The sequence below is a fragment of the Drosophila subpulchrella genome, unplaced genomic scaffold (genome assembly GCF_014743375.2).
Source record: "Drosophila subpulchrella strain 33 F10 #4 breed RU33 unplaced genomic scaffold, RU_Dsub_v1.1 Primary Assembly Seq55, whole genome shotgun sequence".
Lineage (NCBI taxonomy): Eukaryota > Metazoa > Arthropoda > Insecta > Diptera > Drosophilidae > Drosophila > Drosophila subpulchrella.
Window position 1 is genome coordinate 642940 of NW_023665692.1, and position 23712 is coordinate 666651.

A 23712-nucleotide genomic window follows, 5' to 3' on the forward strand; every position below is an offset into this window, starting at 1 on the left:
ACCGCAGTTGCCATCACTAGCCAATACGAAATCAACACTTTGCTTTCTGCGAATTTTTTGCAAAAAAAAGCATGAAAAATGACACCACTTATATAGTTTTTATTATCACTTATATAATCCCATTAGCAGTAGTTTGAAGTATCCCTAAACTATTTTACTCTGCAGTGTTGGTTTTATGCTTGAGATGTCATGCACACAGACTATTTATTAAGTGCTAATAATCAGGCAGCGGCTTGGAGATGGCAACATTACCACCAAATTAGTAAAAGCTGTACAATTTACTGAGAATAATCTTGGGCAGTGTTTCTGATCATGTTATTTTACGAACACATGCTTTGGGTAATAAACAACGATAAGGCCTACAACAGCAGTTAGTGCCGTCAGTGTGCGAGAGATTGACGCGTTGGTGTATGTGTATAGAAAGTTCAAACATCAGGCGTGGCTAGACAGTGATGTCTGGCATTACTTTAACCAAGTTCAAGCCCGGAAGCATTCCCAATACAAGCATTGACAGTAACACGCTCAGTAGTACTCTAGCCCATCTTATGGAAGAACATCATCCGCAGTCGGTAGCGGTAACGGGACCAGGACAAGCGACCACATCTACTGGAGGGTTAATTTCGGACAGAGCGGACCATCTGCGTCTCCAGGGCAGTCGCCTTCAGACCTCGCGCTTTGCTTGCTTTCGATGTTTCGGTAACTTTCTCACTTATCTGGTAAGGCTGAGAAGTACGCCTGAGGAATTGGAGCAACGATACAAGTCGAAAGAGATTGATAGGTTTCTGAAGAAGGAAAAGCACACATTTCGACGACAGGTAAGCCAGAAGGTTTAACGGGAAAACCTTTCCCGCCCTAATATCATTGTCACAAATAGTTTAATACTCTTTTAACTTTACGATTAGTTTTACTTAGTTTTTAGTTGCTGTAACACGATGGACAAATTTATATTAACCCGATCGGACTTTATGTTAATTAAGTTATCTTTATTATATGTGATTTTAAGCCGCAGTCTTGTTCAGTAGTATTTTAACATTTAGGGCCGATTTCTCCTTAGATTTTATCAGGCGGCAGATCGGTCTTTTTTTTTCGTTCGTCCTTTATAACTACAAGTGAAAGATAAAACACGTTGCGACTAGGTTGCAACCCCACAACAGAAGAGCAAGCTAATTGTCAAGAACGTATGGAAAAATTATCGAAAAAAAAGGAAGAATGCTATAGTCGAGTGCCTCGACTATCAGATACCCGTTACTCAGCTAAAGGGACCAAAGGGAAATGGAGATAAGCAAGCAGCAAAGCAAGACTGAAATGCGCCACCTACCGGCGGAAGACAGATTTAAGCGTTATGGGCGTTAGGGTGGGCGTGGCAAATTTTTTTTTTGGTCAATCGATAGGTATTGACGAGACCAATACAGTTCAGTTAATATTTTGTATCTAGCATGAAAACTGTGGGCGCCACAGGTTTGGGCGGTTTGTGGGCGTTAGAGTGGGCGTGGCATACTCGCGTAACAAAATTGCGCTGCGTACAAAGCTACGGAATCTAAATCTGAGATCCCGATTCTCTATCTTTGATAGTTTCCGAGGTATCCACGTTCATACTTACGATTTTTTGAAGTTTGGGGGCGGTTTGTGGGCGATAAAGTGGGCGTGGCAAACTTTCGGTCAATCGATAGGTATTGATGAGAACAATACATTTCAGCTAAAATTTTTATTCTAGCATCAAAACTGTAGGAGCCACAGTTTTGGGCGGTTTGTGGGCGTAAAAGTGGGCGTGGCACTCTACTGAAACAAACTTGCGCTGCGTAAGAAGCTCAGGAATCTGCACGCCAAATCTCAATAGACTAGCTCTCATAGTTTCCAAGATCTCAGCGTTCATCCGGACAGACGGATAGACGGACATGGCTAGATCGACTCGGCTAGTGATCCTGATCAAGAATATATATACTTTATGGGGTCGGAAACGCTTCCTTCTGCCTGTTACATACTTTCCGACGAATCTTTTACTCTACGAGTAACGGGTATAACAAGGAAGAACGCTATAGTCGAGTACCTCGACTATCAGATACCCGTTACTCAGCTAAAGGGACAAAAGGGAAATTGAGATATGCAAGCAGCAAAGCGAGACTGAAATGCGCCACTTACCCCTGATCTCAATATATGGTTATGGGGGCGGTAGACAGATTTAAGCGTTAAGGGCGTTAGAATGGTCGTTTCGGTTCAATCGATAGGTATTGACGAGACTAATACATTTCAGTTAAAATTTGTTATCTAGCATAAAAATTGTGGGCGCCTCAGGTTTGTGGGCGTTAGAGTGGGCGTGGCATATTCGCGTAGCAAACTTGCGCTGCGCTCAAGACTACGGAATCGAAATCTGAAATCCCAATTCTCTGTCTTTGATACTTTCCGAGATATCCGCGTTCATAGTTACAATTTTTTGAAGATTGTGGGCGTTAAAGTGGACGTGGCAATCTTTTTTTATGTCAATAGGTATTTATTCTAGCATCAAAACTGTATAAGCCACAGTTTTGGGCCGTTTGTGGGCGTTAGAGTGGGCGTGGCATGCTGTTGAAATAAACTTGCGCTGCGTAAGAAGCTTAGGAATCTGCATGCCAAATCTCAATAGCCTAGCTCTTATAGTTTCCGAGATCTCAGCGTTCATCCGGACGGACAGACGGACATGGCTAGATCGACTCGGCTAGTGATCCTGATCAAGAATATATATACTTTATGGGGTCGGACACGCTTCCTTCTGCCTGGTACATACTTTCAGACGAATCTAGTATACCCTTTTACTCTACGATTAACGGGTATAATTACCATAAGGCAGTCATACTAACAGCTGATAGCCTAAACAAAATTTTAAACAATATTTAATTTATGTCTGCGGAAAAGAAATTTCATGGTAAAAATTATACCATGAGCAAAATACAACTCTCGTAAAACTGGTCCCAGAGCAGAAAAACATTTAAAAAAAACCTAAAGTCTGCCGTTTTTCTCAGCCGATATATCTCTCCGGAATAGTATTCGCATTCTTCAATGACTTTGGGGAACTTGGATATTCTGGATCATCAGAATGCGGGAAAATAATTAACATTTTTGATAAGGATGCTTTAGGGAAAAAAACCTCCTTAACAACTGTAAAGGCTGTGGACACGCAAACACCACAAAAATAGCCTACAGTTATACGAAAATTGACCCTCGCTTAGATTCTACGTGCTATAACAAGTTTAACCCATGAGTAAATGGTCGTTTCCCTTAAATAGTTGATTTTGATTACATGGAATATGTTAAACCAAAAGAATACACTTACATATTTACTTTGGATCCAAGTTGCTCACCAATCTTTCACAAAACATATACACTACTGGCCAAAATAATAAGTACACGCTTATAAGGTTTCTTAAACGTCTCGTATAACTTATTTTTATTAACATGAGGAAAAATATAAAGATACTTTTAGTTTTCAAACATATTAGAGATTATAAAAAAAGATAACATAAGCATTTTTCTATTCAAATAAAAATGTTGTGATCGATTAATTCTAAAAAACATAAAAAAGGGTTGGCCAAAATAATAAGTACATCAATTCTACAATGTATAAAACTTAAAACTTATTAACTTTTTTTCACTTTTTTTCTTAGTATGTGTAAACTTATGCTAATATCCTGTATATCCACCTTTATTTTGTAGGACTTTTGCGATTCTTTTGGGCATGCTAGCAATAAGTTTGCGACAAGTGGGCACTGGAATCTCGTACCAGGTTTTTTGGACATATTGCCACAATTCTTCGGCATTTCGAAAAGTTTTTGTCCCAATTCGACGTTTTAATTCTCCCCATAAGTGTTCTATAGGATTTAAGTCTGGAGACTGACTTGGCCAACTCATAACATTTACCTCATTTTCTGTAAACCAGGTTTTGACTAACTTTGAGGTGTGTTTAGGGTCGTTGTCTTGTTGAAAGACCCATCTCAAGGGCATGTTTTCTTCAGCATATGGTAACATAGTGCCGGCCAATATATCCTTATAACCAAATCGGGTCATGGTATCAGATATGCGATGTATTGGACCAACGCCAGCCCAAGAAAAACAGCCCCAAACCATTATACATCCGCCTCCGTGCTTTACGGTCTTCTTTGTGTACCGGACGTCAAGTTCTTTGCCTTTTGGGCGTCGCACATATCTTCTGGAGTCATTTCCAAAAGTATTTATTTTTGTCTCGTCGCTCCTTAAAACATTATTCCATTTTGAAGACCCATGTGGCCCAGACCAAGCTAAATGATTTTTGGCAAACTGTTCCCTCATCTGAAAATTTTTTCCTCGAAGTAATGGAACATTTCTAGCTATACGTCCTGGTAGGTTAGCTTCTTCCAGTCTACGACGAACCGATCGGGATGATATTTCATTGTCAATTTCACCGCTGATCGCCTTTGAAGACATGAAAGGATCCTTTTTTGCGAGACTGACGATGCGGGTATCCGTTGTGTGTGACGAGTTCCTCTTTCGGCCTCGTTTTTCACCAAGGACTTTTGATTTTAAGGCATTCTGAACAAAACATACTGAACGTCCAAGTCTTTTTGCTATTTCCCGGAGAGATTTCCCTTCTTTCTGAAGATTCACAGAAATATGCCTTTCTTCAGCTGTACAATGCTTTCTGCGGCCCATCTAGATAAATTTGTTGGCTTGGATGTACTTAAATATTTAAGGAGTCAATAAAAATCAACATACCTTAGCCCAATTCTTTGTTTGATCCTTTAAAATTGATAAATAACTTAAGTGTACTTATTATTTTGACCACACCAAAAGCGCTCATTCGGCACAAATTTAAGCCTAGCACTATATAAACGGGGTTCCCCGCTTTCATTTTTTATTTAAATGCTTTGCAACACTGTAACCTTTCAAAATATTATCGATTGGTAGGGCTGTATTCGAAAATAATCGAGCAATATCGCAAATAAGAAAGACGATACCTATGTACTTATTATTTTGGCCAGTAGTGTATTGTCGTGCCTTGCACAAGCAAAACCTTTTTAACAAATTCTTAATCTCTATAATGTTCGATGTAATTTGTTTGGCCTTAATAAGAGCACCGATTTGTTCCCATTTCAGACATTTATACAGTTGCGGCAAAAAATAGCACCATAGCGTAGGCAGTTCATCTTTGTGTTGTAAAATGGCCATATTTTACAATATTTCAAATCTGTTTTTAAGTGTATGTAGGGTTACATATGTATCTAGTAAGTAAAATATGTGTGGTTACGCACACAACGCGAACGGTTTTTGCAACTAAAAAAGATTTATCAAAAAAGTAGCAAAACTGCGGCAGTAAAAATAGCTCCATTAACGGTATCCGGATTAAAACTTTAGTTGTTCAGAGCTTTTTGTTGTTCTTTTGTTTTGTTGTATAAGGAATAATTACAATTAAGATATTTGGTAAAATAATGAATGAAATAGTTTTCCCAGTTGGCACAAAAAGCTAATTTCTGAAAGCAATGCAATGATAAGATACTTTGAATCGTCGAATTCTTAAATATAATAATAAGTGGTGACCTAAAACAAGAAACCAAAAGGATAACACAAAGTAGGAGAGCCGCAATGACCCCATAACTGCAAAGAGGTCAGGTGCAGTAATGAAAGTAGGTCCCGTTTCAGACGCCTATCGAGTTGAGTTTTTTAATATTTGTGGGTACATAAAAAGTACACAAACAAAAAGTATGCACCTGACGTCCAAAAAATCTTCTTAGACTGCAAAGCATGGGTGGATTTGTAGAACGAGTCTTAAATAAGGCCCACAATAAGAGGGTAATCAATTTTATGGTCTGGCGGCTGAAAATTGTTTAGGTTTGAATAAAAATGCCTTCCAATTCACATAAGACAACCTTCCAATCAAACAAATTGTGACGTACTTCAAAAAGATATCAAACGTCTCAAATTCCAAGGTGGCTCACACAGTTCATCGCGTAACCACGTACAACCTGGAAATTCAAATAAAAAGACTCTCGGGCCTGTTTCTACCTAGAGCGATTTTGAGAATGCATCCAAAGGTGCCGTCCACTAGCTCCCGCTTCTCGTCGTAAAGCTAAAGATGCAGTCGCCTAACACGCTGGTCGACGGCAGCACGTATGTTACCACTGAGCCCACCACTCATGCCGCTGTTCCACAGGAGCACCGATCTCACATATCACATTTGCTTCCGCACATATCACATTCGCTGATTCAGGATCTGTGGTATCCTTCATACCAAGAACGCTGGTTATTTGACACTATACGCAGCGAACCAGACAGTCCTTCATACATATGGAAGGTACGTCACTTAGCTAAATTTGGATCTTCGGCGAAACTTAACAAGGCCGTTTATTATCGCCGACGTGCACACAGCACATTATTGAGGCAGACTTTTTATGCAAATTCCAGTTGCTCATTAATCTTTAAAACCAACGCTTAATCAACTCGATACTAGTCTATGTTGCACAAGCGAAACACTTATCAGTCTGCACAGTGTAGTGTACTACCAAATTTCAACAAGAAAGGAAGTTAGCTTCGGCAAGCCGAAGCTTATATACCCTTGCAGCTATATTTATTAAATTTAAAAACACAAAAAATGATATTCCCAATAGTATAAGATAATATGTCAAAAAACACCGAAGCTATAATTTGTTTCATATTATTTTCCTACCAATTTTCCGATCGTTCCTATGCCAGCTATATGATATAGTCGTCCGATTTTGATAAAATTAAATTCGAAATTCAGAACTAATTAAAAAATGTTATTTCCAAGCGTTGGAGGTTATATGTTGAAAAACACCGAATATATAATTTGTTTCCTATTATTTCTCCACCAATTTTCTGATCGTTCCTATGGCAGCTATATGATATAGTCGTCCGATTTCGATCAAATTTAATTCAAAATTAAAAACTAATTAAAAAATGTTATTTCCAAGCTTAGGAAGTTATAAGCTAAAAAACACCAAAGATATAATTTCTTAAAATTTTTTTTTTCGATTATTCCTATGGGAGCTATAAGATATAGTTGTCCGATCCGGCTGGTTCCGACTTATATACTACCTGCAAAAGATATAAGACTTTTTGGAAAGTTTCAGCCCGATAGCTTTAAAACTGAGAGACTAGTTTGCGTAGAAACGGACGGACAGACGGACATGGCTAGATCGACTCGTCTAGTCATGCTGATCTAGAATATATATACTTTATGGGGTCGGAAACGTCACCTTCACTGCGTTGCAAACTTCTGACTGAAATCAATATACCCTCTGCAAGGGTATACTAATAAATGCAAGGGTATAATAAATATTTCATTATTTCGCTGACCGTTTCCTTGACAGCTATATGTTAGAGTCTTCCGATTTGTATTCAATATAATTCGAAATTCTTAAAAATACACAAAATGTTATTTCCAATAGTATAAGATAATATAACAAAAATCACCGAAGCTATAATTTGTTTCATATTATTTTCCCACCAATTTTCCGATCGTTCCTATAGCAGCTATATGATGTAGTCGATTTTGATAAAACTTAATTCGAAATTCAAAACTAATTTAAAAAAATGTCATTTCCAAGCTTAAGAGGTTTTATGTTAAAAAAACACCGAAGCTATAATTTGTTTCATATTATTTTCCCACCAATTTTCCGATCGTCCCTATGGCAGCTGCATGATATAGTCGTCCGATTTTGATAAAATTAAATTCAAAAAAATTCAGAGCTAATTAAAAATTTTATTTCCAATTTTACGATCGTTCCTTTGGCAGCTATATGATATAGTCGTCCGATTTTGATAAAATTAAATTCGAAATTCAGAATGAATTAAAAAATGTTATTTACAAGCGTAGGAGGTTATATGTGAAAAAACACAGAAGTTATAATTTGTTTCATATTATTTTCCCAGCGATTTTACGATCGTTCCTATGGCAGCTATATGATATAGTCTTCCGATTTTGATAAAATTTAATTCGAAATTCAAGACTAATTAAAAAATGTTACTTCCAAGGAAAGGAGGTAATGTGTTAAAGATATAATTTTTTAACATTTTTTTTCCGATTATTCCTATGGGAGCTATAAGATATAGTTGTCCGATCCGGCTGGTTCCGACTTATATACTACCTTGAAAAGATATAAGACTTTTGGGAAAGTTTCAGCCCGATAGCTTTAAAACTGAGAGACTAGTTTGCGTAGAAACGGACGGACAGACGGACATGGCTAGATCGACTCTAGTGATGCTGATCAAGAATATATATACTTTATGGGGTCGGAAACGTCTCCTTCACTGCGTTGCAAACTTCTGACTGAAATCATTATACCCTCTGCAAGGGTATACAAAATTCAGAGCTAATTAAAAATTTTATTTCCAATTTTACGATCGTTCCTTTGGCAGCTATATGATATAGTCGTCCGATTTTGATAAAATGAAATTCGAAATTCAGAATGAATTAAAAAATGTTATTTACAAGCGTAGGAGGTTATATGTGAAAAAACACAGAAGTTATAATTTGTTTCATATTATTTTCACACCGATTTTACGATCGTTCCTATGGCAGCTATATGATATAGTCGTCCGATTTTGATAAAATTTAATTCGAAATTCAGAACTAATTAAAAAATGTTATTTCCAAGCGTAGGAGGTTATATGTTGAGGAACACCGAAGCTATAATTTGTTTCATAATATTTTCCCACCAATTTTACGATCGTTCCTATGGCAGCTATATGATATAGTCGTCCAATTTTGATAAAATAAAATTTGAAATTCAGAACTAATTAAAAAATGTTATTTCCAAGCGTAGGAGGTTATATGTTAAGGAACACCGAAGCTATAGTTTGTTTCATATTATTTTCCCACCAATTTTACGATCGTTCCTATGGCAGCTATATGATATAGTCTTCCCATTTTGATAAAATTTAATTCGAAATTCAAGACTAATTAAAAAATTTTACTTCCAAGAAAAGGAGGTAATATGTTAAAAAATACCAAAGATATAATTTTTTAACATTTTTTTTTTTCGATTATTCCTATGGGAGCTATAAGATATAGTTGTCCGATCCGGCTGGTTCCTACTTATATACTACCTTCAAAAGATATAAGACTTTTGGGAAAGTTTCAGCCCGATAGCTTTAAAACTGAGAGACTAGTTTGCGTAGAAACGGACGGACAGACGGACAGACGGACATGGCTAGATCGACTCGTCTAGTGATGCTGATCAAGAATATATATACTTTATGGGGTCGGAAACGTCTCCTTCACTGCGTTGCAAACTTCTGACTGAAATCATTATACCCTCTGCAAGGGTATACAAAATTCAGAGCTAATTAAAAATTGCATTTCCAATTTTACGATCGTTCCTTTGGCAGCTATATGATATAGTCGTCCGATTTTGATAAAATTTAATTCGAAATTCAGAACTTATTAAAAAATGTTATTTCCAAGGGTAGGAGGTTATATGTTAAAAAAACACCGAAGCTATAATTTGTTTCATATTATTTTCCCACCAATTTTCCGATCGTTCCTATGGCAGCTATATGATATAGTCGTCCGATTTTGATAAAATAAAATTTGAAATTCAGAACTAATTAAAAAATTGTATTTCCAAGGGTAGGAGGTTATATGTTAAAAAACACCGAAGCTATAATTTGTTTCATATTATTTTCCCACCACATTTCCAAACGTTCCTATGGCAGCTATATGATATAGTCTTCTGATTTTGATAAAATTTAATTCGAAATTCAGAACTAAATAAAAATGTTATTTCCAAGCTTAGGAGGTTATATGTTAAGGAACACCGAAGCTATAATTTGTTTCATAATATTTTCCCACCAATTTTACGATCGCTCCTATGGCAGCTATATGATATAGTCGTCCGATTTTGATAAAATAAAATTTGAAATTCAGAACTAATTAAAAAATTGTATTTCCAAGGGTAGGAGGTTATATGTTAAAAAACACCGAAGCTATAATTTGTTTCATATTATTTTCCCACCACATTTCCAAACGTTCCTATGGCAGCTATATGATATAGTCTTCTGATTTTGATAAAATTTAATTCGAAATTCAAGACTAACTAAAAAATTTTACTTCCAAGGGAAGGAGGTAATATGTTAAAAAACACCAAAAATATAATTTTTTAAAATTTTTTTTCCCGATTATTCCTTTGGGAGCTATAAGATGTAGTTGTCCGATCCGGCTGGTTTCGACTTATATACTACCTGCAAAAGATATAAGACTTTTGGGAAAATTTGCAAAGGGTATAAGCAGTGCCCCTACTATCAGATACCCGTTACTCAGCTAATGGGAGCAAAAGGGAGATGGAGAAATACAAGCAGAAAAGCGAGATTGTAATGCGCCACCTACATGTGATCTCAACATATGGTTATGGGGCGGCAGACAGATTTAAGCGTTATGGTTAGGTACTGATAAATCAAATACATTTCGGCTAAAATTTTTTTTTTTGCATGAGAGATCGGATATTGTATTACTGCTGGTAGGGAGCGAAGTTCAATTCGGCATGCCCGTTCCTATTGAGATTCTCTTGGATCTCCTCCAGCACTTCCACTCTTCTGCGGATTTGCCCTGTTGTCGTATTGGGTAAAGTCCCACAATAATGGGCAATAACTTAAATAAGACGTCCTTTTTCATCTGCACTGACCTTCTGCAGGCTGGGTTTTGCCTTCCATTGCACGATTACAACGAAAGTTTAAAGTTTTTATTTTTGCGCGGCGGATAACGACATTCTTCGAAATTCACGCGCGAAATCTGGTATGTTTTCTGGTATTTCCTTAGCTCATCTCAGTACCACGCTGAAAGTAAGACCCGTCGAAAAGCGTTAGTCGCCTATTTGCCTCTCGCTAGTTTTTTTAATTCAACAAAGCATCCAAACTTTTTTTATTTATTTCAAAGTTGTTACAAATTATACATTTTGGATATTTATACCCGTTACTCGTAAATTAAAAGGGTATACTAGATTCGTCGGAATGTATGTAACAGGCTGAAGAAAGCGTTTCCGACCCCATAGAGTATATATATTCTTGATCAGGATCACTAGCCAAGTCGATCTAGCCATGTCCGTCTGTCCGTTCGGATAAACGCTGAGATCTCGGAAACTATAAGAGCTAGGCTATTGAGATTTGGCATGAAGATTCCTGAGCTTCTTACGCAGCGCAATTTTGTTTCAGCAGCGTGCCACGCCCACTTTAAAGCTCCCACAGTTTTGATGCTAGAGTAAAAATTTTAAGTGAAATGAATTGTTCCCATTAATACATATCGATTGACCCAACAAAAAAGCCCACTTTAACGCTCACAAACCGCCCACAAACTTCAAAAAGTCGTAAATATGAACGCGGATATCTCGGAAAATATCAAAGATAGAGAATTGGGATTTTAGATTTAGATTCTGTAGGCTTGAGCGCAGCGCAAGTTTGTTACGCGAATATGCCACGCCCACTCTAACGCCCACAAGCCGCCCAAACCTGTGACGCTCACAATTTCCATGCTAGATAAACAAATTTTAACTGAAATGTATTAGTCTCGTCAATACCTATCGATTGATCCAAAAAAGTTTGCCACGCCCACTCTAACGCCCATAACGCTTAAATCTGTCTACCGCCCACATAACCATATATTATGATCAGGGGTAGGTGGCGCATTTCAGTCTCGCTTTGCTGCTTGCATATCTCCATTTCCCTTTTGTCCCTTTAGCTGAGTAACGGCTATCTGATAGTCGAGGTACTCGACTATAGCGTTCTTCCTTGTTTTAAATTGGATTAGTTCAGAGGTGCTTAAAATAATTATATAAAATCACACCCATTCGTATTGACATATCATTGAAAAGACGAAATCAAATTACATTTGGATAAGCGACGAACAAAAAGTTTAATATAATTGTTGTTGGGATGTATCCCTTTAATCTGAAGAGGACAGAGGACACAAAGAAAATTCGTCGTGTGACCACAGGCAAGCTTTGGGTAACCACAAATGGAAATGCGACCTGTGTGCATAGGACTTAAACATTCAAGCAATAACTAAATTCATATAAGTTAGGATGATTTTTTGGACGAAATCGTGGCTACCGTTGGAGTACCTTTTAATAGGTTACTTCGAAGATCTGTGTAACAAAATATGTAATTTTTTTAACTATAAATCATTTCATAATTTACTTTATTAATAATATACGGTCAAAAATTCAAAGTTCTAAGTATCATAAAAAAAACGGCAGAGATTTGGGTGAACCACCTTAATATACAAGGTGAGTTCCAAAGTAAACAGGAATTTTTGAATCTAGCGCCCTCTAGTGGCGCCATCTATATGTCAACTGGTGCAATAGAATCTGCTATCGTTTATCAACTTCCAGTAAAAATTTCATGACATTTCATCTATTGGAAGTGAGGTTATTGCGTTTTAAATGTCAGTATGTTTTTGTCATCGGTGCGAAAATGAGCTTCGAACAAAGAGCCAACATTAAATTTTGGTTTAAAATTGGTAAAACTTTTACCGAAACGTTTCAATTGATGAAACAAGTTTATGGCGATGATTGCCTATCCCGTAGCAGAGTGCACGAGTGGTTTCAACGTTTTCAAAGTGGTCGTGACGACATAAATGACGATGAACATGTGGGCCAACCGAAATCCGAGATCACCGAAAATTCCATCGAAACTGTGAAATTCATGGAAACAGAATTGAACATCTCCAAAACATCGATTTATCGCATTTTGACCGAACATTTGGTCTTACAAAAGGTGTGTGCACGGTTTGTTCCGCACAAATTGACTGACGTCCAAAAATTGCTCAAAATTCAACATTCGAAGGACATCATTAAAGAGGCAAAAAAAAGACCCGAACTTCCTTTACAAGATTGTGACTGGTGACGAAACGTGGTGTTTTCAATATGATCCCAAAACAAAACGCCAGAGTGCTGAATGGAAGGCGCCGGTCGAGCCGAAACCCAAAAAATCGCGCCTTGAGAAGTCAAAAGTGAGGACAATGCTGATTTGTTTTTATGATTCCAAGGGTATTGTCCACAAAGAATTTGTTCCACCCGGCCAAAACGTCAATGCGGTATTCTACCTTGTAGTTTTGAAGCGTTTGGTGCGCCGTATTCGTCGTGTTCGGCCCGAATATCGCGAAGATGGAAGTTGGCGTTTGTTGCACGATAATGCGCCGTCTCAACGATCGACGCTTGTGTCCGACTATTTGAAAGGAAAGCGTTATGCAGACGTAGAGGCCATTCAAAAGGCTTGCACCGGCATACTGGCGGCCATACCGGGCAACGAGCTAAAACACTCGTTCGACATGCTTTTGGACCGTGCAAAACGCTGTATTAAAGCAGAAGGAGACTATTTTGAATAAAATAAAATGATTTTGCCGAAAAAACTATTTGTTCTGTCTTTTTCTTAAAAGTCCTGTTTACTTTGGAACTCACCTTGTACTACCGAATACAACTAAAAACACATTTTGTTGATATCATTCTTAGTTCATAAAAAAATAGGATTTGAAGTTCTACATTTGCAAGAAATAAGTTACAATCCACTGCATATACTACAACTTTTTAAAAAATAATAGTTATTAGTTTTGATACAAAAATAAATATCAAACATAATGATTACACTAGTTTACACCTATAATGGTCATAGACAGATGATGGTTGTCCGTCACATCACAAAAATGGACACATATAATAGTTGTATGGATAGGTTTTCTAAAACATTTAAAAAAAAACAAGGAAGAACGCTATAGTCGAGTACCTCGACTATCAGATACCCGTTACTCAGCTAAAGGGACCAAAAGAAAATGGAGATACCGGCGGTAGACAGATTTAAGCGTTGTGGGCGTTAGAGTGGGCGTGGCAAAGTTTTGTTAAATCAATCGATAGGTATTGACGAGACCAATACATTTTAGTTAAAATATTTATCTAGCACGAAAATTGTGGGCGCCACAGGCTTGGGCGGTTTGTGGGCGTTAGAGTGGGCGTGACAAACTTTTTTTAAGATCAATCGATAGGTATTGACAAGACCAATACATTTCAGTTAATTTTTATCTAGCATGAAAATTGTGGGCGCCACAGATTTGGGTTTGGATTTTATAGTTTCCGAGATCTCAGCGTTCATACGGACAGACGGACAGACGGACATGGCTAGATCGACTCGGCTAGTGATCCTGATCAAGAATATATATACTTTATGGGGTCGGAAACGCTTCTTTCTGCCTGTTACATACTTTCCGACGAATCTAGTATACCCTTTTACTCTACGAGTAACGGGTATAAAAAGTTGGTCTTTTCCGTGTCTGGCAATGGAACAAGTCAAAAACAGGGATTTTGAAATTTCTTAATTCCGTAATTTTCTTTTGGAAAAGTGGACAATGGTATGTTTTGTTAGTGTTTTGCAAGTTGCTTATTGTCATTTAATCTATAAAAAAATAAACAAAAAAAATTTTTTAAATATATTGATCCATAGGCGGTGAAAATCGAAGCTCGTCACAAGGTCAACTGGAAAACACAAACGGCACTGCGCTTGAAAGTTTATAGAATTCAGCTGGTATCGTCAAATCCCTTTTTTGGTTTTCATTTTTTTTTTTTTTAAGTTTTGAAAGAACGCGACTTTTGCAAAAAAAATGATTTTTATATATTTTTAAAAATAAAATGTATGAAGGACTATGACTTATTTCACAATGCTGTATGCGTATTCCAGTGACGGCCATGAACGATTATAGCCATCCATGGACCACCATTAATGAAATATTAGCGGTTATATACCAATACTTTAAAGTATTAAATGGCACTCAAAAAAATTTGTAACTTCATATTTCAATGGTGCTGAACCATTGTTAAGGTAAAATTCAAGGGACTTGGTTACGTTTCTTATCCGAGTATAAGACAAAGAGTGGCCTAATAAAGAACTGAGTCACCATCGGCGGTGTCTTATCATCGTTGAAGAATAAAAAAAAAACCAACGGCTCAAAAGTTAAATTTGTCACGAAATGAAAAAAACAAGGATGATAGCTTTAGTTAAGTATCTCGACTATTAGATACCCGTTACTCAGCTAAAGGGTCCAAAGGGAAATGGATATATACAAGCAGCAAAGCGTTATTTAAGCGTTATGGGCGTTAGAGTGGGCGTGGCAAATTTTTTTCATCATCAATCGATAGGTATTGAAGAGACCAATACATTTCAGTTAAAATTTGTTATCTAGCATGAAAACTGTGGGCGCCACAGGCTTGGGCGGTTTGTGGGCGTTAGAGTGAGCGTGGCATATTCGCGTAACAAACTTGCGCTGCGTACAAGGCTACGGAATCTAAATCTGAGATCACAATTCTCTATCTTTGATAGTTTCCGAGATATCCACTTTCATATTTACGATTTTTTGAAGTTTGTGGGCTTTAAAATGGGAGTGGCAAATTTTTTTCATGATCAATCGATAGGTATTGATGAGAACAATACATTTCAGTTAAAATTATTATTATTCTAGCATCAAAACTGTAAAAGCCACAGTTTTGGGAGGTTTGTGGGCGTTAGAGTGGGCTTGGCACTCTGGCACTCAGGAATCTACACGCCAAATTTCAATAGCCTAGCTCTTATAGTTTCCGAGATCTCAGCGTTCATCCGGATGGACGGACAGACGGACAGACGGACATGGCTAGATCAACTCGGCTAGTGTTCCTGATCAAGAATATATATACTTTATGGGGTCGGAAACGCTTCCTTCTGTCTGTTACATACTTTCCGACGAATCTAGTATACCCTTTTAATCTACGAGTAACGGGTATAACAATAATAAACAAACTTCAAAAAATCGTTAATATGAACGCGTATATCTCGGAAAATATCAACGATAGAGAAATGGGATTTCAGATTTAGATTCCGTAGGCTTGAGCGCAGTGTATGTTTGTTACGCGAATATGCCACGCCCACTCTAACGCCCACAAACCGCCCAACCGCCCATAAAATGAAATGTATTGGTCTCGTCAATACCTATCGATTGATCCAAAAAAACTTTGCCACGCCCACTCTAATGCCCACGTCGCTTTGCTGATTGCATAACTCCATTTCCCTTTGGTCCCTTTAGCTGAGTAACGGGTATCTGATAGTAGAGGTACTCGACTATAGCATTCTTCCTTGTTTTGGATTATTGTTTTTTAATTAAATGCAGTGCTGAAAGTAGTTGTCATTGAAAAATTGTAAAGTTATTGAAAAAGAGTAAATTAGTTTATTTATATTTTAAATAAATTTTTAGTGCGATTAAAACAATTTTGAAATTTTAGCCCTTAACTGTGTTAAATTGTTTTTGCAATGCTCATTCTATATTTTTTTTTAAAAAGAACCATATTATAAGAATAGTTTTTTGGGTTATAACTTAAATAATAATTAAAATTAATATATATACTCCAATTCATACTAAAAGAAAAAAATAAAATATTACAAAGCAGTCACAAACTCACTCTCATAGAGAACAGTCGTGCCTTTCTATCATCGTTAAAAATGCAAAGCTTATCTTACAAACCAACATACAAAAAAAAAACAACAACAATTAAAAACCAAACGGTAACTGCAATTCCAAGAAGTGCAAGTGCCAAGCATAAGCTAATGAGAGATTATTATACCCGTTACTCGTAGAGTAAAAGGGTATACTAGATTCGTCGGAAAGTATGTAACAGGCAGAAGAAAGAGTTTCCGACCCCATAAAGTATATATATTCTTGATCAGGATCACTAGCCGAGTCGATCTAGCCATGTCCGTCTGTCCGTTCGGATGAACGCTGAGATCTCGGAAACTATAAGAGCTAGGCTATTGAGATTTGGCATGCAGATTCCTGAGCTTCTTACGCAGCGCAAGTTTGTTTCAGCAGAGTGCCACGCCCACTTTAACGCACACAAACTTCAAAAAATCGTAAAAATGAACGTTGATATCTCCGAAACTATCAAAGACAGAGAATTGGGATCTCAAATTTAGATTCCGTAGGCAGCGCAAGTTTGTTACGCGAATTGTCACGCCCACTCCAACGCCCACAAACCGCCCAAGACGGTGGCGCCCACAATTTTCATGCTAGATAAAAAATTTTAACTGAAATGTATTGGTCTCGCCAACACCTATCGATTGATTCAAAATTGAGCAAAAGTTTGGCACGCCTCACTCTAACGCACATAACGCTTAAATCTGTCTACCGCCGGTAGGTGGCGCATTTTAATCTCTCTTTGCTGCTTGCATATCTCCATTTCCCTTTGGCCTCTTAAGCTGAGTAAGAGTCAAGAGACAAAACGGTACTCTTACAGATACCGGCCTTGTAATTCTCACCTTCAACACTCTTACTCTCCCGGAATATATTATGACCGGTTACCAGAAAACTAACGTTAGGGAATACATTCTCTTGCCCCTTAGATGCAATAAATGCTTTATGTTTAACCACATCAGAAATGCATGCAGAAACAACAAACTATGCTACAACTGCGGACAAGAATACCACTTGGACCCAAACACTAACGACAAATGCACAAGACCCGCACATTGCGTAAACTGCAAGGAAAAGCAAACCGCCGATCCTTTCAACTCTGTAAACAGAAGTTGCCCCATATTTAGAACACAACAGGAAATTACAGCAATTAAAGCTACAAAAAATTGCGACAACAAAACTGCTCTCTCCATCTTACGATCTCGTTACATAGTCACCTCCCCACACTCATACGCATCAATAACTAAAACTACCCAGCACTCACATCCAAACCCTACACCACAACAAAACACAGGACCTCAACATCTCAAAGGACCCAACCATACCCAACAAGGACCAACTACCTCCAGGACTACCCCAACATCATACGCAGACCTCACGAACACAGATAATAACTTAGATAAACTAAAACTAACCCAACCCCCCAAACCAACCACCAACACTGTCCAAATCCTACCGCTTACCACGTCCAAACGCATGATCGCAAACCTCAAGGCCGCAGCCAAAACCACCACAAAAAAAAAAACCCAACTTCGCCTTTGAATGCTTCTAGCGACTCATGAGATATGGAAATTAATTGAAATACCAATCACCCTTACTAACTTAGATTAATGCTTAAAATAATTCAATGGAACAAATACTCCTCAAACAATATAACCCACATGTAATTGCCCTACAAGAAACCCATATATCTCACACAGAATCACTACCTACCCCTGTGAACTTTACACTTTTCTGCAGCCATAATAATAATGCATTCGGAGGCACAGCGATACTGGTGCATAATTCTATCTCCCACACGCAACACCTTCTTATCCCAGAGTTTGAAGCTATTGCCATTCTGATTAATTACAAACAATATTTACACTAATATCCACATACATCTCTCCCAACAAACAATTTCACACAAACAACCTCCAAAACGTCTTTTCCCTAACAAACCTAGTCCTAGGTGATTTCAACAGCTGGCACCTATATTGGGGTTCCCCCAGAGCCAACTCTAGGGGCAACATTGTTGCCAAATTCATAGACAGATCAGACTATATACTCCTTAACGACAAGACTCCAACCACTCACAACACATTTACACACATAGACCTCTCTCATGCCACTGCAGACATAGCACCTGAAATAACGTGGAGAGTGACCGATGACCTTCACGAAAGCGATCATTATACCCGTTACTCGTAGAGTAAAAGGGTATACTAGATTCGTCGGAAAGTATGTAACAGGCAAAAGGAAGCGTTTCCGACCCCATAAAGTATATATATTCTTGATCAGGATCACTAGCCGAGTCGATCTAGCCATGTCCGTCTGTCCGTCTGTCTGTCCGGATGAACGCTGAGATCTCGGAAACTATGAGAGCTAGGCTATTGAGATTTGGCGTGCAGATTCCTGAGCTTCTTACGCAGCGCAAGTTTGTTTCAGTAGACTTCCACGCCCACAAACCGCCCAAAACTGTGGCTCCTACAGTTTTGATGCTAGATAGAAAATTTTAACTGAAATGTATTAGTCTTGTCAATACCTATCGATTGACAAAAAATTTTGCTACGCCCACTCTAACGCCCACAAACCTCCCAAGAAAAAAAGCTATGACGTCAGAGCCAGACAATGCGAAATGTTTTTACGCGTGTATGTGTGTGTGTATGTAAATAGTTGCCGGCCGAACTTAGCCGGCCGAAAAAGCACTGCCGGCAGAGAGAGCAAAGTGCGCGGCTAACTTATTCTATTGAATAATGCATTTTTCACGCCTACCCTAACGCCCACAACGCTTAAATCTGTCTTCCGCCGGTAGATGGCGCATTTAAATCTCGCTTTGCTGCTTGCATATCTCCATTTCCCTTTGGTCCCTTAAGCTGAGTAACGGGTATCTGATAGTCGAGGTACTCGACTATAGCGTTCTTCCTTGTTAACTTTTGTTTTGTCAAAATACTTATGCCGACCAGTGTATGTCGTTAGAAAGGTATTTTGAAATACTTTGTACGCCTTTCTAATATAGTTTGTCTAAATACCACCGTTTTGAAATTATAGGCCAAAATTGTTTTTTTTTTTTAGTTTTTTAAAAATGGCTATAACAATTTGAAATTTAGTTTTATGGTGTATAGCCCTTGAGATTCCCCAACTTTCGTTTCAAAGTTAGTAATCAACAAAAATGGCCACATTTCAAAACTCGATGTTCTGGCAGTGCATTGACCGTTTTTGTGCGTATCCGAACTCTATTCGAAGGTCCTGGAAATTTAAGACGCTGCTTGGGTTTAGCTGTACGATTTTTATAAAGCGTGCCGAATGTAAAATAATTAATAAATTGTATTTATCTAGTAGATCGTATAATACATTTACGTCACAATAGTTGATATCAGAACTTTTGTTTGCTGAAGGTGCGATCGTCACTAGATTTTTACCTCGTTCAGGGGTGTTTTGGTTTAATAACACTTACTCCAAAAGTAGTTCATACTTTTAAAAATATTTATTTTTGATAATTCAATCAATATCTTAGTTTTAACTTGTATACCGTCCTTTTTAAAAGTATTTTGACCAACTAACTTTTGTTTTAGTTTTGACTAACTAATATCTAAATACTCATATTTCCCCTAAACTCAAAGAAATCTACTTTGCCAAAAGCGTATTCTGTAGGCTAATGCAGTTTTTTATGGAAAACGGGTGTACCAACTTACACGCTCAAAGTTTCCCAGCCCACATAAAATGGGTATTTTAAAATTAATAACTTTTATATCAACTGTGAATTTAATTGAAAAGACAAAATCAATTAAAGTTACACCAAACACACGTGCATCCTTTTTGAATAACAAAATTTGGTTTTAACTTATATACTACGTGCAATAGAAAAAACACTTTTTGGTTTCAAGGTTTTATCACAATGGAAATAAAACTTGTGGAGGTTTCATACCGGTAGCTTTAAAACTGAGAGACAGACAGTCAGACGGATATGGCTAGTGATTCTGATCAAGAATATATTAGGTTGTCAAAAATGTCCTGCGGTATTTTATTGAATTTTCAATTGTTCATAAAATAGGTTAACATAATGGGATACAAGTCAAATATGCGCGGATTTGGTCGATGACGCGTTCCCAACGAGATGCTAACTTCATAATGCCCCTCTTATAGAAGCTCTCTTCCCAATTGGCAAAAAACTCGGAGAGCCAATTTTCACAAGACTCTCGTGTGGCCAACTTCAGACTAACAAGCTCGTTCGCCATGGACAGAAACAGGCGGTAATCACTTGGTGCGAGATCCGGACTATACAGTGGATGCAAAAGAACCTTCCATCCGAGCTTCTGGCGCGTCACCAAAGATGTGTGTGGCCTGACGTTGTCCTGATGGAAGACAATTCGGACTCTGTTGATCAAAGATGACCTCTTCTGCATGAGTGCTGCCTTTAAGCGGTCCAGTTGTTGGCAGTACAGGTCCGGATTGAGCGTTTGGCTATAGAGGAGGAGCTCAAAGTGGATGATTCTCTGCCAATCCCACCAAACACATAGAAGAACTTTCCTGGCCGTCAATTCAGGCTTTTGCGCCTTACGTTGTCGTAAGTGACCAACTTTTCATCGCCAGTCACCATACGCTTCAAAAACGGGTCGATTTTGTTGCGATTCAGAAGCGATTCGCATGCGTCGATACGGTCAAAGATGTTTTTCTGCGTAAATCCGTGTGGCACCCATACATCGAGCTTCTTAGTGACTCCAAGCTTCTTCAAATGGTTTATAACGGTTTGATGCCTCATGCCCAGCTCTTGACCGATGCTACGGCTGCTACTATGCCAGTCTCTTTCGACCAACTCAGCGATTTTATCGCAGTTTTCGACGACAGGCCATCCGGAGCGTGGCGCATCTTCGACCACCTCTACACGGTAGAATGCGGTAGAATTGGAAACTGTATCGGCTCCATGAACTGGACAAATTTTATTGGCGGCTTGAGATGCATTTTTGCCTCTGACTGAATACATTATAGCTTGTCTCTCAGTTTTAAAGCTATCGGTATGAAACCTTCTCAAAAGTCGTATTTCTATTGCTACTACCTGCTATGTCGGAACGAAGCCTTGATAATGTTGCTGATTGAATTTAGTTAATCAGACTAAGATTACGCCAAGCTGGTAGAGATTATAATCCTTATGCTACTAAATTCGGTTCTAGGTAAAACTGCTGCTCCTAGGCGCTGGGGAATCTGGCAAGTCAACTTTTCTCAAACAAATGCGTATAATTCACGGAGTTAATTTTGATTATCAACTGCTACGCGAATACCAAAATGTGATATACCAAAATGTTATAAGAGGTACGTAGTCATTTTTAAGGACAACAATTATTTCGGCCTAACAATCAAACATTTAAGGAATGCAAGTCCTGCTGGACGCTCGAGAAAAACTGGAAATTGCGTGGGGAAGCGACGGCCGAGAACAGGATGCTAACAATGCCAAATTGATCGATTGCAACGCATTAGAGTCACCCAGGTTTATAGAATATGCGCCGCAAATTCAACGCCTGTGGCAAGATCGCGGAATTAGAAGAGCTTTTGAGAGGAGGCGTGAATTTCAAATTGTAAGTGGAAAGTAATGTGTTGTTCAAAAGTTGTACCATTATATTTTTCAGAGCGATTCTGTTAGCTATTTTCTAGACGAAATAGAGCGGCTAGCTGAACCGGATTATGTGCCAACGCATAAAGATATATTGCATTGCCGGAAGGCTACCAAAGGGGTTTATGAGTTTTGTGTCAAAGTACAGGTAAGGAAATTATATGAAACAATAATATTCATACTCAAAATTCCGATACCACTAGAACATTCCATTTGTCTTCGTCGATGTGGGTGGACAACGGACTCAGCGTCAAAAATGGACTAGGTGTTTTGATAGTTCCGTAACTTCCATTATATTTCTCGTATCTAGTTCCGAGTTCGATCAAGTGCTTGCGGAAGACAGGTAAATCATTTACAAATAACAGACATAGGATAAAGCTAAAAAAAATATCGTTGTAGAAAAACCAATCGGCTGGAAGAATCAAAGAATATATTCGATACTATTGTCAATAACAACACATTCAAAGGAATATCAATTATTTTATTTTTGAACAAAACAGACTTGCTGCAACAGAAAGTTTGTGATCCTGAGACTGACATTCGCTGGTACTATCCACAGTTCAATGGAAATCCCCACTCAATTTTAGATGTTCAAAACTTCATTTTACAAATGTTTATGAGCGTTCATCGCAGTAGCAGCATAACTAGGATATACCATCATTTTACCACCGCCATAGATACGCGCAATACTAATGTAGTGTTTAATTCGGTAAAGGATACAATACTGCAACGTAACTTAAATGCTCTTATGCTGCAGTAGCATTCTCCCGACAGCTCTGACCATCTTTGTTTCGAAATGTGTAACATATCATTTATAGCATTGTATGTATTTTTAAGAAACCAAGCGTGCCAGATACTAGGATCATGTAATTTTGTTAGCGACCTCGACATTTGCTGGTACTATCCGCAGTTCGATGCCAACGAAATTCGATGTCCAAGATATAATTTTAAGTAGATTCATTTTTTAAAATGCATTAGATAAGTGCGATACCATTTAGTGGGACTATAAAGTTACAGTAGAATTCTCCTATCAAGTCTTACAAAATTTAAATAAATATATATACAGTTATATAACACAGGAACCCAAAATATAAGCTTTTGAAATTTTCACGAACCATTTCCACTTGCCCATAATATTTAAGTACTTTATTTAATCACATGCCGGTATTGAAGTTTTCTGTCATTTTCCTTAATTGAAGCACACTTAATACACATATTTTGTCCCCATCAAAAACCATCTTCCATGGCATTGGGATTTGAGGTTAAAGGTGAATAATCCTGATTTTTCTGATCAGCTTCTACAAAAGAAACAATTTGTATTTTTCTTTATACCTTTGTCCTTGTTTGCTGTAATTTCGGTTTTTTAGAGTTTTTACAAGGTTATTTTATTGAAATTTGTAAAGCAATGATATCACATAATTTTAAAACTACTACTGTATAGTGTCATTAAAAATCAATCATGGCAATACATAGAATACTTGCCATGACTTTTTATACCCGTTACTCGTAGAGTAAAAGGGTATACTAGATTCGTCGGAATGTATGTAACAGGCAGAAGGAAGCGTTTCCGACCCCATAAAGTATATATATTCTTGATCAGGATCACTAGCCGAGTCGATCTAGCCATGTCCGTCTGTCCGTCCGGATGAACGCTGAGATCTCGGAAACTATGAGAGCTAGGCTATTG

General features: G+C 37.8%; 1 protein-coding gene across 3 annotated transcripts; it reads left to right on the top strand.

Moving 5' to 3' along the window:
* On the top strand, nucleotides 1-23599 carry LOC119562534 (guanine nucleotide-binding protein subunit alpha homolog). Of its 3 annotated transcripts, XM_037875728.1 has the most exons (6): nucleotides 2-815; nucleotides 21589-21727; nucleotides 21785-21990; nucleotides 22042-22173; nucleotides 22229-22368; nucleotides 22425-23587. In XM_037875728.1, exons 1-6 carry the CDS (start codon nucleotides 453-455, stop codon nucleotides 22783-22785), a joined length of 1341 nt encoding a protein of 446 aa, XP_037731656.1. In that variant the 5' UTR covers nucleotides 2-452; the 3' UTR covers nucleotides 22786-23587. The 3 variants fall into 3 exon arrangements, 2 of the variants coding, with proteins under 2 accessions (XP_037731656.1, XP_037731658.1); XR_005221882.1 differs by lacking the exon at nucleotides 22425-23587 and having other exon boundaries at nucleotides 1-815; nucleotides 22056-22173; XM_037875730.1 differs by lacking the exon at nucleotides 2-815 and having other exon boundaries at nucleotides 22056-22173; nucleotides 22425-23599.
* Nucleotides 23600-23712: the final 113 nt, after the last annotated feature.

Coding starts and splice junctions, on each gene's coding strand:
- LOC119562534 (XM_037875728.1), top strand. CDS start 453: ATGTCTGGCATTACTTTAACCAAGTTCAAGCCCGGAAGCATTCCCAAT. Junction 21,728..21,784: donor ATACCAAAATGTTATAAGAG/GTACGTAGTCAT, acceptor CAAACATTTAAG/GAATGCAAGTCCTGCTGGAC. Junction 22,369..22,424: donor CAAGTGCTTGCGGAAGACAG/GTAAATCATTTA, acceptor ATATCGTTGTAG/AAAAACCAATCGGCTGGAAG.